The sequence below is a fragment of the Macrotis lagotis genome, chromosome X (genome assembly GCF_037893015.1).
Source record: "Macrotis lagotis isolate mMagLag1 chromosome X, bilby.v1.9.chrom.fasta, whole genome shotgun sequence".
Lineage (NCBI taxonomy): Eukaryota > Metazoa > Chordata > Mammalia > Peramelemorphia > Peramelidae > Macrotis > Macrotis lagotis.
Window position 1 is genome coordinate 519,459,979 of NC_133666.1, and position 14,533 is coordinate 519,474,511.

The 14,533-nt window shown below is 37.4% G+C and overlaps 1 protein-coding gene across 4 annotated transcripts in view; it reads right to left on the reverse strand.

The window, feature by feature from the left end:
* PHACTR1 (phosphatase and actin regulator 1) overlaps positions 1-14,533 on the reverse strand; it is a 652,586-nt gene that overhangs the window by 14,475 nt on the left and 623,578 nt on the right. For all 4 annotated transcript variants that reach the window (XM_074207811.1, XM_074207810.1, XM_074207812.1 and 1 more), the window contains 2 exons: positions 8,590-8,645; positions 624-685 (listed from right to left, as the gene is read on the reverse strand). In XM_074207811.1, the coding sequence (XP_074063912.1) occupies positions 624-685; positions 8,590-8,645 (118 nt within the window). The remainder of the gene's footprint in view (positions 1-623; positions 686-8,589; positions 8,646-14,533) is intronic.

The following is a 14,533-nucleotide window of genomic DNA, read 5'->3' on the forward strand; positions in this document are numbered from 1 at the left end:
CCACACTAAAAAGTTGTCTCTTCCATTTTTTTATTTTTCAGATACCAGACTGATAACCAATTCTGGATGACTAAATAGGAAATGATGATGCAGGAAGTGATTTCCTTTGGGGAGTTGAGAGAGGGTTTAAATCTTTAGGCTCTTGAAAAAATGACCAGGCTCTTGCTTTTTTTAGATGTTTCCCTTTTTTTTGAATTTGCCTAAGCCCTGAAAATGGGAAGTTTAGGAGGTTTACCCTGAAACTCTGTAAAGTTGTATATTTGGGTAAGACCAAGGCTTACCTCACTTTTTCTTTCTATTTTGGTAGTTTCAAGAGACTGTTTTGGGTTATGGGGTCATAAGAGTATGTTAACATGTCAAAATAGAATTTTAAAATTCACTTCAGTTGGAAAATAAAATAAAAAGAAGTGTTATTTCCTTCAGGGGACTCAGAATCGCCAATCTAAAAAGGTGAGTACAGAGTCTAGCCAGAATTGAGGACTAATGTCATTGAGATTGTATTTGAAGTTGCTGATGGAAAATGACACTAAAATTACCAATGAAGCAATGCCAAGGTCATACAAAAGAGAGGAAAGGGCATCATCAATCAAGTTCTCCAGCATTATTAGTCAGAACCCTCTCACCTTTCTGGTTAGCCTCCTCTTGATCTCTCGTTTCTCTTCTTGCTCTTCTTGTTCATTCCGAGCTAGAAGAGATATAGAAGATTCTTTTGATTTTCGTAAATGGCCAAAATAGAGATGCATCATCAAAGTTTTTATTTATGTATTTATTTCTTATATACTACTCTTATAGGGTACTTTAGAGTCCATGAAAAAGTTCTGCTGAGAATAGGATGGTCCCTGTCTCTAATCTCGTCTGCCCTTTTGTCTTTCTTTCATCCTATATTCTAGGAAAACTTTCCAAATTGGTTGAGCTCATTCAATGTGGTCTAAATAGTATTTGTTGAACTTCTAATTGTGGTTTCTTTATTTCTTTTGGTTACCAGTTCCCACGCAATGAGTAAGCATGTTAGACTGGGTATCAGAGGATGAAAATAACCATGATGTTATAAGAAACACTTGGAAAACTTTTGGGCAGGCCTTGAGGAAAGAAACAGGCTACAGTTTTCTTCTTCCAATGTGGCTACTGGTTTACTTAATTGACCACCCAACCCATCCAGAGTTAGCTATCCATTCTGCTGCCTCACAGAGACAAGACTAAGGCTCATTATGATGTGTATTTTCCCTAACTCAGCATGGGAACAAAATTGAGGGTAACTAAAGGGACCACCTGCTACAGAAGAAAAGCCCAATCCCTCCCCAAATCCCCAAAAGCAAAAAAAGCTAAAACTGACACTTCAGTGGAAGTCAGAGAAGAGAAATTCCAGGAACTTTTAATTTTAGAAATTCCTTTAATAAATTATTCAGATAATCAGTGTAGTATTTTGGGGATTGGGCTGTTATGTGGATGTATACAGTAGCATGTGGTTGTCTTCAGTCTCATATGAAATGCCCGAGGAGCCCGGGAAATTAATTCCTGAATGTGCTACTGTAGGATCAGTGAGGTAGAAGGATTACTTACTCATTTTTTAAGAACCAGATGCAAGATGATTGATTAAAGAAAACCCAGGCTTGGAGAGCAGCAAGCCTCTCTGGTTCACTGAAAGCCCTCACTAAAATCATCCTATCTTAGAAGTCAGTGAAGAACAATCGAAAGAGCACTGGCTCTAAAGTCAGAAGATCTGGGTTCAAATTCAGTATGATTTTGTTTTTGGTTTTTGCAAGACATTGGGGTTGAGTGACTTGCCCAAGGTCATACAACTAGGTAATTATTAAGTGTCTGTGGCTGGATTTGAACTCAGGTACTCCTGACTCCAAGACCAGAGCTCTATCCACTGTGCCACCTAGCTGCCCCCAAATTCAGTATGATCCTGTGAAAGTCACTTATCTCCTGGAATCTCACTTATGAAATGAGGGTGTTGTATTAGGTGATTTCTGAGCTCCCATCTAGTTCTAGCATTAAGATCCTACGATCCTTTGTATTCCCACACAGAAACAGAAATAGGATAATGCCTCAGGGGGCCTGGCATGTAGTAAGCACTTAATATGTGCTTGTTGATTTGACTGATTGTTTCTTGTTTATAGAATATCAACTAGTTAATAAGTGACGTGAAGAAGCACTTCATGTGTGTTTTTTGTTGTTTTCTTTTGCAAGTCAATGTGGTTAAGTGTCTTGCCCAAGGGCACACAGCTACATAATCTAGGTAATTATTAAGTGTCTGAGTCAAGATTTGAACTTGGGTCTACCTGACTCCAGGGCTGGTGCTCTATTCACTGAGCCACCTAGTTGCCCCTCATGTGTATTTTCATAAAAAAAAATGAGGATAATTTTCAACTCAGACTCTATAGGGAAGCAGTCACTTGAGGGTCACATTCAAGGTGGTCAGAGAACAAACTCTGAACAAATACTTTTAGTTAGGGATGGAACTGGGGCTCAGAAATGATAGTCCCCAACCTTTGGAGCTAGAAGGTCAGATGTTATAGGTTATTTAATCCAAGCTCTTTATTTTTCAGATGAGAAAACTACTGCACTGGGAGATTGTCTTTTGGATATCCATGTCACATTGAATGGTATAAATATTTGAACTCAGATCTGCTGAACCAAACTGGCTTGGTCAAGTTAACACTGTTGAGAGTAAAATCAGGAATAGATCCAAGCTGCCATAATTACCAATGCCATTTATATTGGTTGGATTCACTCACAGGGAAGGGACAATTCCTGATGAAAGAGAGGCTTACATGAAAGCACAGTAAAAGGTTGCTTGCCTATATGATATTTTTTTGGGGAAATCATCAAAAGGCATTACCTTCTTCCCCTCCCCCCAAAAAATCTTTGACCAAACCCAATAATTACCAAACTAATTCTTTCCCACTAGTCTTATACAATTTTGAATATTACTATTTTTAAGGATTATATTGGGTTTAAAGATTATTTCCTTTGAGTCATCTTTCAAAATATACCTCTTTTGAAAGAAAATACATTAAGCTGCTACCAGTCATTAACATAACTTATTGTGTATGAATTACTGTGTTGGAAATCAGGGTTACTTCACAAGGCAGGAGTAGCTAATGAAAAGTGAGACATTGGAGAGATAAGTGTGAATGAGGAAGAAGGATGGAAGGGGAGATGTATGATCTCCTAGGAGATGTCAGACATGAATCGGATGTCCCTTGAGGTGTTGGGAGTTTGAAGTGGGAAGGAGAGCTTCTGAAAGATATGATGGAAACATAAGAGAACTAGGCTCCCAAACTCATAGGTTTAGAAGTGACAGGTTGGGCCAAAGTTAAATTTCAAAGAATCACAGAATTTTGGAGACCTTAAAGATATTCCTATTCGATCCCCTCATCTTATCAAGAGGTCAAATAACTTGACAGAATTCAGGTCTCTTCATATCCAGGCCAGTAGTATTCTTTTTACTATACCGCATTGCCTTCACCAACCTTGTATTTTTGCTAAGAACTTACTAGCTTTGTAAAGGATTACATGGAATAAACCTTAAGCCAGAATTCATCTCCTTCTGATTACCATAGACCATACTCAGAAGCCATGGTATATACATTCCATGAATAGCATTGTGAGCTTAGGAATCTTAACTGGCCTACTCAGAAAGCTCCTGAAGTAAAGGGCAAAAGTCCTCTCCTATATTGCCTAAAGCCTCCTCTGGAGATAAAAGCACTTTCTAAACAGAAGGAATGTAATAGATATAGGGGTTGTCATAGGGAGGGTCAATGACCTCACTATTCTGGTCAGTAAATAATGTTCATTATGTGCTCATATACCTAGGAGGCTGAACTATCTGTAGTACAAAAAACAAGAGAAGAAAGTTTGATCACTGAGCAGATTGGAGCTAACCATTATTATTATACCTCTCAAAGGTTTGCTAGGGTAGCTAGGTGGTTGGTGAAAAGAATGGGCCTGGAGTCAGGAAGACCTGAATTCAAATCTGCCTTTAGATACTGACTAGCTGAGTGACCCTGGGCAAGTTACTTAATCCTGTTTGCCTCAATTTTCTAATCTGTAAAATGAGCTGTAGAAGGAAACAACTTCAAATGGGTCAAAAAGTCAGATATGACCAAAACAACTGAATAACACAAAGGTTTTGTGAATGTTTTACATATTGTCTCATTTGATCTTCATAACATTCCTCCTCTTCTTCTTAATATTAGCCTCATTTTTTTAAATAAAGAAAATGAGTCTCAAAGAGGTTGTTGCTTCCTAGCATTCATAGATTTAGAACTGGAAGAGACCCTAGAGGACAACTAGCCCCAATTCTCTCATTTTACAGGTGAGGAAATTGAGGTTTAGAGAGAAAAAATTGATTTGGCTAAGATTACACAGCTAGGATATGACAGAGACATTAAATCTTTCTAATTCCAACTCCAGTTCTAGAAGTTCCAATATTTGAGTTTTTGGTTCTAAAGTCAGATCATTTTTCTTTTTCTTCCTCTTTTGTGGTAACAATCAATACTTAAAGAGTACTTTATGGAGGTGGCTAGGTGGCATAGTGGATAAAGCGACGGCCCTGGAGTCAGGAGTACCTGGGTTCAAATCCGATCATTAATAATTACCTAGCTGTGTGGCCTTGGGCAAGCCACTTAACCCCCTTTGCCTTACAAAAGCCTAAAAAAACAAAACAAAAAAAAGAGTACTTTATGAAGTAAATCATGTATATGTACTATCTCATTTGATCCTTAATACAACCCTAGTACAAGGATCACCGGATGAAGAAGGGGTGATTCAGAGAAATATAGTGGTGTCTCTTAAGTTCACTTTTTTCCAGTTGTTTGACTCTCTTTGTGACCCCATTTAGGGTTTTCTTGGCAACAATACTAGAGTGTTTTGACATTTCCTTCTCTAACTCATTTTACATATGAGGAAACTGAAGCAAACAGGGTTAAGTAACATGCCCAGCATCACAAAGTTAGAGTATGAGGCCACATTTGAACTGATGAAGATGAGTCTTTCTGACTCCAGGTTCTGAACTTTATCCACCCCACCACCTAGCAACCCCTAAGACTGCACACTCAATAAAGGATCAAGGTTGATGATTAAAAGTATTATTTTGGGTAATCCAATTCAATTTATTTCCTTTGTTCTGTGGTCTAAGAGAATCTAAAAAACACATATAAAAACAATCATAAAATCTAACTGAAATATCTAGAATTCTCTATATATTAAAAATGATTAATAAAAAAATTATGCCAGAATTTTGTCCCTCATGTTTAAGGATGAGTTTTAGAAAGGCTCTGGATTTTAGAGAATGTACAAGTACTAAGACTTGAATTTTGTCAGTCATTGCTTGAGGTAGCAGGGCTTTTGAGAGGAAGAACAGTCTGATCTGTGGGGCAGAGAACTAGAAAGATTAAAACAAACCCCCTTTTTCTTCAATATCAAATTTCCTTAGTCTCTACCTCCTTGAAGAATGGATGCCACTCCAAAGCCCAGCCTGCCTGCCTAGTCTAGGCAAGTGTCTCAGATAGATAATCAATCCTAGAATCAGGAAGACAACCCTGGGTTTGAGACTAGTTACTAATTGTGGTATCATAGACAAGTCATTTAACTTCAGTGTGCTCCCTAGATATGACTGACTTGTTGGAAATTGTGGGGTGGGTTGTGGGATTTTCATTCCCTTTCATAGCCTAGTCACTGCACTCCGAACTCTGAGTCAGAAAGACCAGGATTTGAATTCTACCTGAAACGCTTCCTACTCGTGTGTGTCTCTTGGCAAGTCACTTCACATCAGACTCAATTTTTTCATCTGTAAAATGAGGATAAATATCTGTCATACTTTACCTCATAGGCCTATGAAGGCTGAATGAGATAATAATACTTTGTCAATCTTCACATGGATAGAAGTCAGGAATTATTGTTGGAAAATGAGCCTCTCAGAGGCAATGTGGTGAAGGTGAACAAAATTGGACTCCAAGGACAGAGGACTGAGGTTTAAATTCTGTCTCTGATATTACTTCCATGATCTTGGTACAGCTCTTAAATATCCCTGGACCATAGATTCCTTATTTTTAAGTTCAGAGGCTTGCACTGGATGGCCTCAGAGATCTCTTCCAGATCTGTCTTTATGAGGCTTGGCTAGCCCCAAGTGGAAAACCCTTACCATAGAGATACCCTGGTGAAACATGTTTATCGTAAACCCTGGAATCTCAAAGTATACGCTATGAGATGAATATGGCCTTCAGATGTGGTGCTTCTTGGGGCCAAGGGGGAAGAAGAAGAAGAAGAAATGGGAAAATGAAGGTGGCTTGCTTATATGTGATAAATGGGAGATAAATGGGAGACCTCGGGCAGGTTCATTATTTCTCTGCCTTTCCCTATCCAATTTACACAATGACAAATGTATATAACAAATCAGAGAAGATCAGATGGCCCAACATCATCTTGATGGAATTTTCTCTCTGATAATGAAAATCACTTAGAAGAGAATTGAATTGTCTTTTAGGAAATATATTGCTTTTGCCCTTTGTCTTCTAATTTCTCATTCAGAAAGAAACTTTCTAAGGGGATTCTTGAATATCAGGAAAATAGAAGCAACTTCCTTCTAATGCTTCAGAGGAAAAAACTCTGATGGAGAGGGAGGTAAGGGGTAGTGAGTAGAAACTATATGGAAGGTAGGTGAAGTTAGAAAACACAAGAATGATGCTTTAAAATAGAGTTAACTTGAAAAATCTTTGTATTAGATGTGGGAGGAGGAATCTTTTTTCTGCCAAGGACCATTTAGAAATTTATAACGATATTCATGGGCTATATTTGGTCAAACATTTAGTTTAACCCTAAAAAGCTCCTAGATTTATTTAATTTTAAATCCTGTCTGCAGTTGCTTTGGCAACATCAGACCCATCAAGCCATTAGACCCTCCAATTGGGGATTCCCTTAACCTGTACTACACTGTTCTCTCATCTGCATGTGTGCAGACAGTCCTCCCTTGCTTAAATCCAATTCACTTGCATGTCATGATATCACAACCTGATGTCATGGTTCTCCTCAAGAATGAAGGACAAACAACCTCAAGGAACTTAGAACTGACCACGTTATTTAATTAGGTCAATAAGGAGGTTGACAAGCAAAAATAAAATCAAAAGAACATCAATGTTAATGAGAAGGGAATTCCCTTTTATTAAAATTAGAGGTCACATGTTCTCTCTCTCTCTCTCTGTACATTTATAAACGTAGAAATGAAAAATTAGAATATGTGAGAAAGATCATTGATAGCAAAGTTACAAAAAGTTTACCTTCTTTTACTCTACTTTCTGACCCATGAGGTAGCTCTTTAGCAATCAGGATCAATACATATGCATACTTTGCAAATATATGCAATGATATGTGTCTATACACATGCATATTTATGTGGGTATAAACAAAAAGAATCATAAATATAAAAATTCATAATACAGAAAAATACACACACAAACACATATCTGTATATAAACTTCCTGGGTCAACTTGTCTCATATCCATATGAGAAGCACAAGGACAGATTAAAAAGCCTTGGAACTCAGTAAGACAGATCTGGGTTCAAGTTAGCATCTGAGATCAATTATGTAGACAAGTCATTTAACCTCTCTGATCACATAAACTTTCTAAGAATATAATAGAGGAAGTTTTCATTCTTGGTGTTTCTTGTATGGACAGAATCACAAATTCAGACAAATACCTACCTATATGTAGACATACATACAAATACATGGATATGGATATGTATGTCTTTACAATTCCAGTCACTATTATATATATATATATATATATATATATATATATATATATATATATATATATGTTACTATATTAAAGCTACTGGATTTTATGAAGCAACTGTTTCCTTTATTTTTAGTATTTATTTTAAAAAATATTTTAATATCAGGACTATTCTCAAGAAATCTTCACATATTTTTGTTTAAACGAAATTACTATTTATTTTTTAAAATCCACTATTATAGAGGAATTGAGGCTTTTTCTGAATTATAGAATCAAGCAGCAATGCCATAATCAAATTGCAGGAATTTTTAAAAAAGAAAAATAAGCACTTTTGGAACACATTTGGTAATACTTTCTTAGTCTTCAGTTTTAATGGTCAAAAGGATGAGAAACTTTATTTCAGAGCTTCAGCAAAGTTCACTCTTCCCCATCTGTTCTGTTGGTGGTTTCCTTATCTTGGCATTCAGCATTGTTCTCTTTATTTCTTTTTGGTCTATTACTGATTTTTTTTCAAAGTGGCCCTCAAAAAACAAAATCTTTTTGCTGATGATTTATTTTCCTCTTCTGTTTTACATGATATTTCTGGTCTTAAGACCATAATTCAAATTTTTCTGGTAAGGTAATTGTTTACATTTTGTAAGGATTAAATGAGGACAGCTGCTACTGATTTTCTATGTTGTGAATTTGTCTTTAATGAGCTCATATTAGTAGTTGATTTTCCTTAATTTTGAGAATGTGTGTGTGTGTGTGTGTGTGTGTGTGTGTGTGTGTGTGTGTGTGTGTGTGTACGCAAACTGGCTTACAACAACCCCCAAAGACCAGAGATACTTAGAAGTCACTTACGTTTCAGAATGTTTCTTTGCTCTAACTCCTCAGCAGTTGGCCTCTGGCTCAGTCGCCTGCGGAAAAAATCCAGGAAAAGTTTTTGGACCATATCACATCCTTCTTGAATTACTATTCTTCACTGACCCTACTAAACGCATGAAACTGGGAGTGTGGGGAAACAGCTAGGTCCATCGTGTGATCTGAAGGGCTGAATGTCCCCAAGGACACTTTTCTTCTCAGTTCCTCTATTTCAAACCCGAGGAAAGGCACAATGTGTTATGTCATGGTAAAGCTGACCCTCCTCCTTCCTCCTTTCATTAGCCCCTCCTCCCCCACCCCCTCTGCCTTCTAGGCAAGTTGAGTGAAACTTAGACTGGACACGTCTTCACAGAATTTGCTTCCTCTCACTGCTGACTCTCTAACCAAGACTATGGCTTCTTTTCTCTCCCTTGATGATGCGGCCAATTTTCAGCCCCTGTGTCCATTTTCCTTAATCTCATTAAGAAGCCAATGGAGACCTAGAGGGTATGTCTCAACTACTTAGTACAATATGCCTTTTTCTTCTTCTGGTCTCCACCCTACCACCAACAGCACTTTATTAGACTTTGTGGAATAGCAAAATGAACAGGATTAGAAATGACTTACTTTATTATCATCATCATTATTATTAGTATTAAGCTTAGCAAATAATCATCAAGGGCCATAGGGTGGCATGAACTCAAGTCAGTAGGGAGAAGAGTAGGAAGAAAAATCTACACATGAGAACATGAGTATCCACGACTGGAATGGAAAATATGAATGGTACCCAAGGAAGTAACCGCATACTTTCATTCTTATAAAAAGGTTCAGGAATGATAACACTTATTACAACGCAGGTGAGAACTAACAGAGAACCTTGTATATTCTGAAACTTCGTGTGATTATGAAACAAGCCTGCAATTATCAAGAATTCTCCACTGCCCTTTGTGATGAAAGGTTTGTTCAGAGGACAAAGGAGAAGAGGAGAAAGTTCCAGAAGGAATGCCAGGTTTCCCAGAGTCTTTCATTGGGATATGCTGTAATTATGCAGTTCTTGACACACAAACGCTGTTGCTACTATCATTTACCAAATTCCACTGTTGGCAAGATTGTTAAGTTGGGGTTCTGGAAAGAGTTCTAGCCAGAAACTCCAAGGCCAGAGGAATTCTTGTAATTTCTATCAATATCTCTAACTGATATTTCAGTATTGGTGACTGGAGGCTATTCCAGAGGACAAAGCAGTGTGGTCGGGTCTCATCAAACAGGAAAGACCACAAATCTGGGCAGAGTAATTGACAGTATGCTTGTCATTTGAAAATAGCCTATGTTCAGAGAGGCTTGTAGTTGGGTGCTGGGGAATGTGATATGTTGATTTTTACACTATTATAACTCATGGAGGCTGTCAAGTTAGGCAAGGAGGGAGATGCTATCAGCACTGGGGGAGGGTATATTTATCCACACAGAAGAAGTTACAGATCTTTAATTTACTGGAGGAACTTCAACTACATATGTTCTTACTTCTCTGGGTAATCAATTATTGCTTCTCAGTTTTAGTGGTGTCAAGTCATGATCATCTGATTCACAGATATTGAGAAGAAAAGCTAAGAAAATAGGCTTAATAAGAGAAAGGATTTAGGTGAAATATAACCAGAAAACAAATCTCTTGATTATAAAGTTTGTGACATCTAAGAGTTATTAGCCACTGACTTCTCTGGGTCTTTGTTTTCTAAAACATTATAATCCTATGATAAAATCAAGGCAAGGTAGTAGAAAAGTTTGGTTTAGGACCCACATTTCTTGGCTTTTGCTTGTGATTATTGGAAAGTATACAGTCTTTTCTTTTTCTTCTGGTTCCACTCCCCCCCAGTCCAACTTTGAACATTTCCTTTTTTTCCTACACCAGTTTTACTTAAAAAACAAATATGTCTTTCTCCATAATAACCAATGGTTCAAATGATGCTGAACATGAAAATAATAGCTCATATTTATATAATATTTTAAGATTTGAAGAATACTTCAATATATTCCCATATTTGAGATATATGTACATGTATGTGGCACACATCCATATTATATATATATATATATTAATATATGAATGTAGTATAACATACATATAGCTATACCTGGCATGATTCTAGGTAATGGGCAGATTCCAGATCTAGGTGGTGTAAAGGGAGGGATTCAGGGATTCTGCCTCTATTAAACTGACTTCCTACTCTTCGTGGATTATTCAAGCAACTGAAATCATACATGGTTTTGGGTGGTGTATAGAGAAGGATGTAAGGAGAAATCCATTTTTAATTCATGTCAAAGATCTTACTTTGACTCCATTACCATGTCTCTTTTCTGTGGTGATCTAATTTTTATTACTTTCTCTTAGGGATCATTTTGCTTAGGGTAGGGATAGGAGGGACACAAAATCACTTATCTCTATAGGTGACAGTAGGGTGCAACCAGGGGTCTGCTAGTAAATGTCTGAAAACAAAAAAAAATTCATAGCAGAACACACTTTAAAATTTAACCTGTATCATTATTCTTAAACCCAGACAATTAACAAAACAATAAATCAAGTCCTGATTTGTAGTGTTTAGTAATTACTGAGGTATATGTCTCATGCTGCAAATTTAATAAATTGCAAGCCAGTTGGAGCTGCCTCCATTAAGAAATTTCTTGGAGATCTGAAGGAAAACACATTTTATGGTCCTCTTCTCCATTTGTTTTTTCATGATGTCCAAAAGGGTAAGGAATCTCCTCTCCTCCTGCCCCTTTGCTTCAGAGTAAAGTTCTGTTGATTACACAGCCATGTCTGATTAATACCATTAATAGTAGGAAAATAATTTCCATAAATCAGTATAAACTAATGCTAAAGGATTCACATTAAAATCAATCTGGAAAATCATTTGTTTCTTGCTTTAAATGCTACTCAGTGTCATTCACTATAAGAGGCTTTTCTTTTTCAAATGGAATTTAAAATATGAATCTGGTTTGTTTACTCTCAGTTCAGATAGTTTGGGCTACATTAGTGACTGAGTGAATGAAACTTAGTCAACATAGAATTAAATACCTACTACGGACAAATAACTGCTCCAGGTGTTGGGAAAAATAGAAGGATCAAATTAGATATTATTGCAGAAACAAATGCAGCACAAAATAGAACACATTATATAAGTCAACAAGAGAGATATTGAATGCTATGTGAGCTCTGTGGAAGACTGATATTCAAAGGGAAGAACCAGGGAATGATGGAGTATGGGTGAGCAGAAGAGGTGGTGGAAGGATATTTGAAATCAATCTCAGAGGAGGTTGGGGTTTCAGTAAGCAGAGACTGTAATCAGAGTTAAGGGTGGTGCTGGCTCAGGAATGGTGTAAGCAAAGGTGCATAGTGCATAGAACTTGAAAGTGAAATTCTTTCATCTGGAATAAAAATCATTTGAGAGATATATATTCACCCTTTTCATTTCTGATACTAGTGATTTGGTTTTCTCTCTTTTAAAAAATCAAATTAACCAATTGTTTATATATTTTATTTGTTTTTTACATAAAACCAACTTCTAGTTTTATTTTATTTATTCATCTTTTAACTCAATTTTATTAATCACACTTTTAAGTTTTAGGATTTCTAATCTAGTGTTTAATTGGGAAGAAGAGTGAATTTTGGAGAGTTTTTAAAAACGAAAGGATAGGATGCCTTCCTCTCTAGCATCTGAAGCTTGCTGCCATAGAGGATAGGAAAGAAGGTGGGTACTGTTAAGGGAAGTTCTACTACAGTGGGATGCTGGGTATCATTGCACAATAATATGGAAGAGAGATGGGATGGCAATTGCAGTGGGGAGGGAAAATACTATCTTGGATATTGGTTCAACATCTTGTCCTCATGCTAGATATGGTTTTGGGCACAGGACATTTTTGGGGAATGCTGAAAAATCACTTTGAATGGGGTATAGGTACAAGGCTAAGGCTAAAATGGCAGACAAGAACCAGAATGTAGAAGGATTTAAAATCCAGACAGAGGATGCTGACATTGGGGGAGCATTAAAGGGGCATCTTTCCTATCCTTTAGCTTTCTACCATGAAACAATTAACTAATCACAAAATCTGGATTTGTCTTCTTCAACATAAAAGAACGAAGAGAGAAATGGAGCGACAACCTCAGTTAGGAACATCAGATTGTTTTATTACCTGAATCCCAAGCATAGCCAATATGGTGGCTAAGACAGATAGAAGCTTTGGAGCCAGAAGGCCCTGTAGATTACACTGATGCCCTAGTCACAAAACCCTTATAACCTCCCTGGTAGAAGCATTGAATACTGTGTAGGATTAGTGTGATTGTACATGCTAATGATGCTTCTGCTTGTTTGACAACAGCAAGGTCACAGCTTTCACTGACACTTAACAACTGTTTCTGTTTTTGCTTCTCAGAATTTCAAGTTGGGTTCTCTGCTACAGCATCAGGATGTACCAGAAAGAAGAAAAATGGAGCAGAGTTGATCTTCTGCAAATGAGCAGCAGAGTGATCTACATAGCTCTGTCCTCACAGAAGCCATGGATAGAAAAGTCCAAAAAGGTTGCCCAAGGGTGACAGAAGCTATCCCAAACCACTCACTTTAAAGGTTGTAGAAGAGGCGTGATTTTCTATTAGACAACCATACCCAGTCATTACCTACAATTGATTTTCAGGCAAAGTCTGAGACCATTATGAGGAGGTAGGGACAAATGACCCTAGAGGAAGAATTAGGAGCAATGGTGGAAGGAAAATTTCAGCAAAAGCTTTCTAATAATTAGGCATGAATGAAAGTAGAATAGAAAGTCTCAAGGAGAACTGGATTCCCCTTCAGTGTTGCTGTTCAATTGTGTCCAACTCTTTCTGATCCTATGGACTATAGAGTACATGGGGTCTTGGCAAAGATACTGCAGTGGTTTGCCATTTCCTTCTCCAGTGGATTAAGGTAAACAGAGATTAAGTGATGTGCCCCAAATTACTACATAGTATCTGTGGCTGAATTCAAACTCAGATTTTTCTGACTTCAGATCTAGAACCTGAGCAAGGTAGGTGCCCCTTCAATAGCAATCTTCAAACTGAGGCTTGAGGGCATTTCCTTGGATATACTGCAACAAGGATTCTGGGTTAGGCATGGGTCAGACTACATGGTTTCTGAGCATTTACATCTGTTAATTCTGTGAAACTAAGCAAATGGCAATAAATGTGAAGAAAAGTCTTGGCTATGAATATTTAATGGTGATGGTTAACTTGGGACCCTTTGAGAAAGCTTTTAGTTTCCATGGCCAAAGGCACTATGAAATATGTCTAGTAGAAGTGCCAGCCTTTCATTCATTTTTAGTAAGGCATCTGTAAAATATTCTTTCTTTTCTTTTATATTTCATTATATTTATATTTCCCCTCCACACCCCATGGTCATCCCCTGCTTTCATCTACTCTAAGCCCCATGGACAAGACACACATTCAGCCTAAGCAGATCCACTATGGATTTTGCAAAGGAGTCTGGGGACCATCAGGCTAAAGCCCCTCAGGGAGGGTGAGCAGCTGGTTGATTTTCTTTGGATACAAGCTCTGTGACCTTCTGTGTTTTCTTTCTTCAAACTAAGCATACCATCTGTTTCTTCTCTTTTCACAATGATACACATACCCAGCTCCTTCCATCCATTTTGGTCATGAGTAACTCAATAAACTTTTTGCTTTAGCTGTCAACAAATAGTCATATATTTCCAACTTTCTTTTGAATCTCTCTAGATCAAGTTCAACAGACAAAAAAATGTCTTCCTTCCTTGGAAACTGGCTACTATGCCTGATTTCCCTATTTCTGATCATGACCCCACCATTTCCCCCCATAGTCTGTAAATATTAGAACTACATAAGACTCCCCCCTCCTTCAAACTAATCTGTCAAGATTCATCAATTCCATCTCCTTGAAATCTCTCAGAT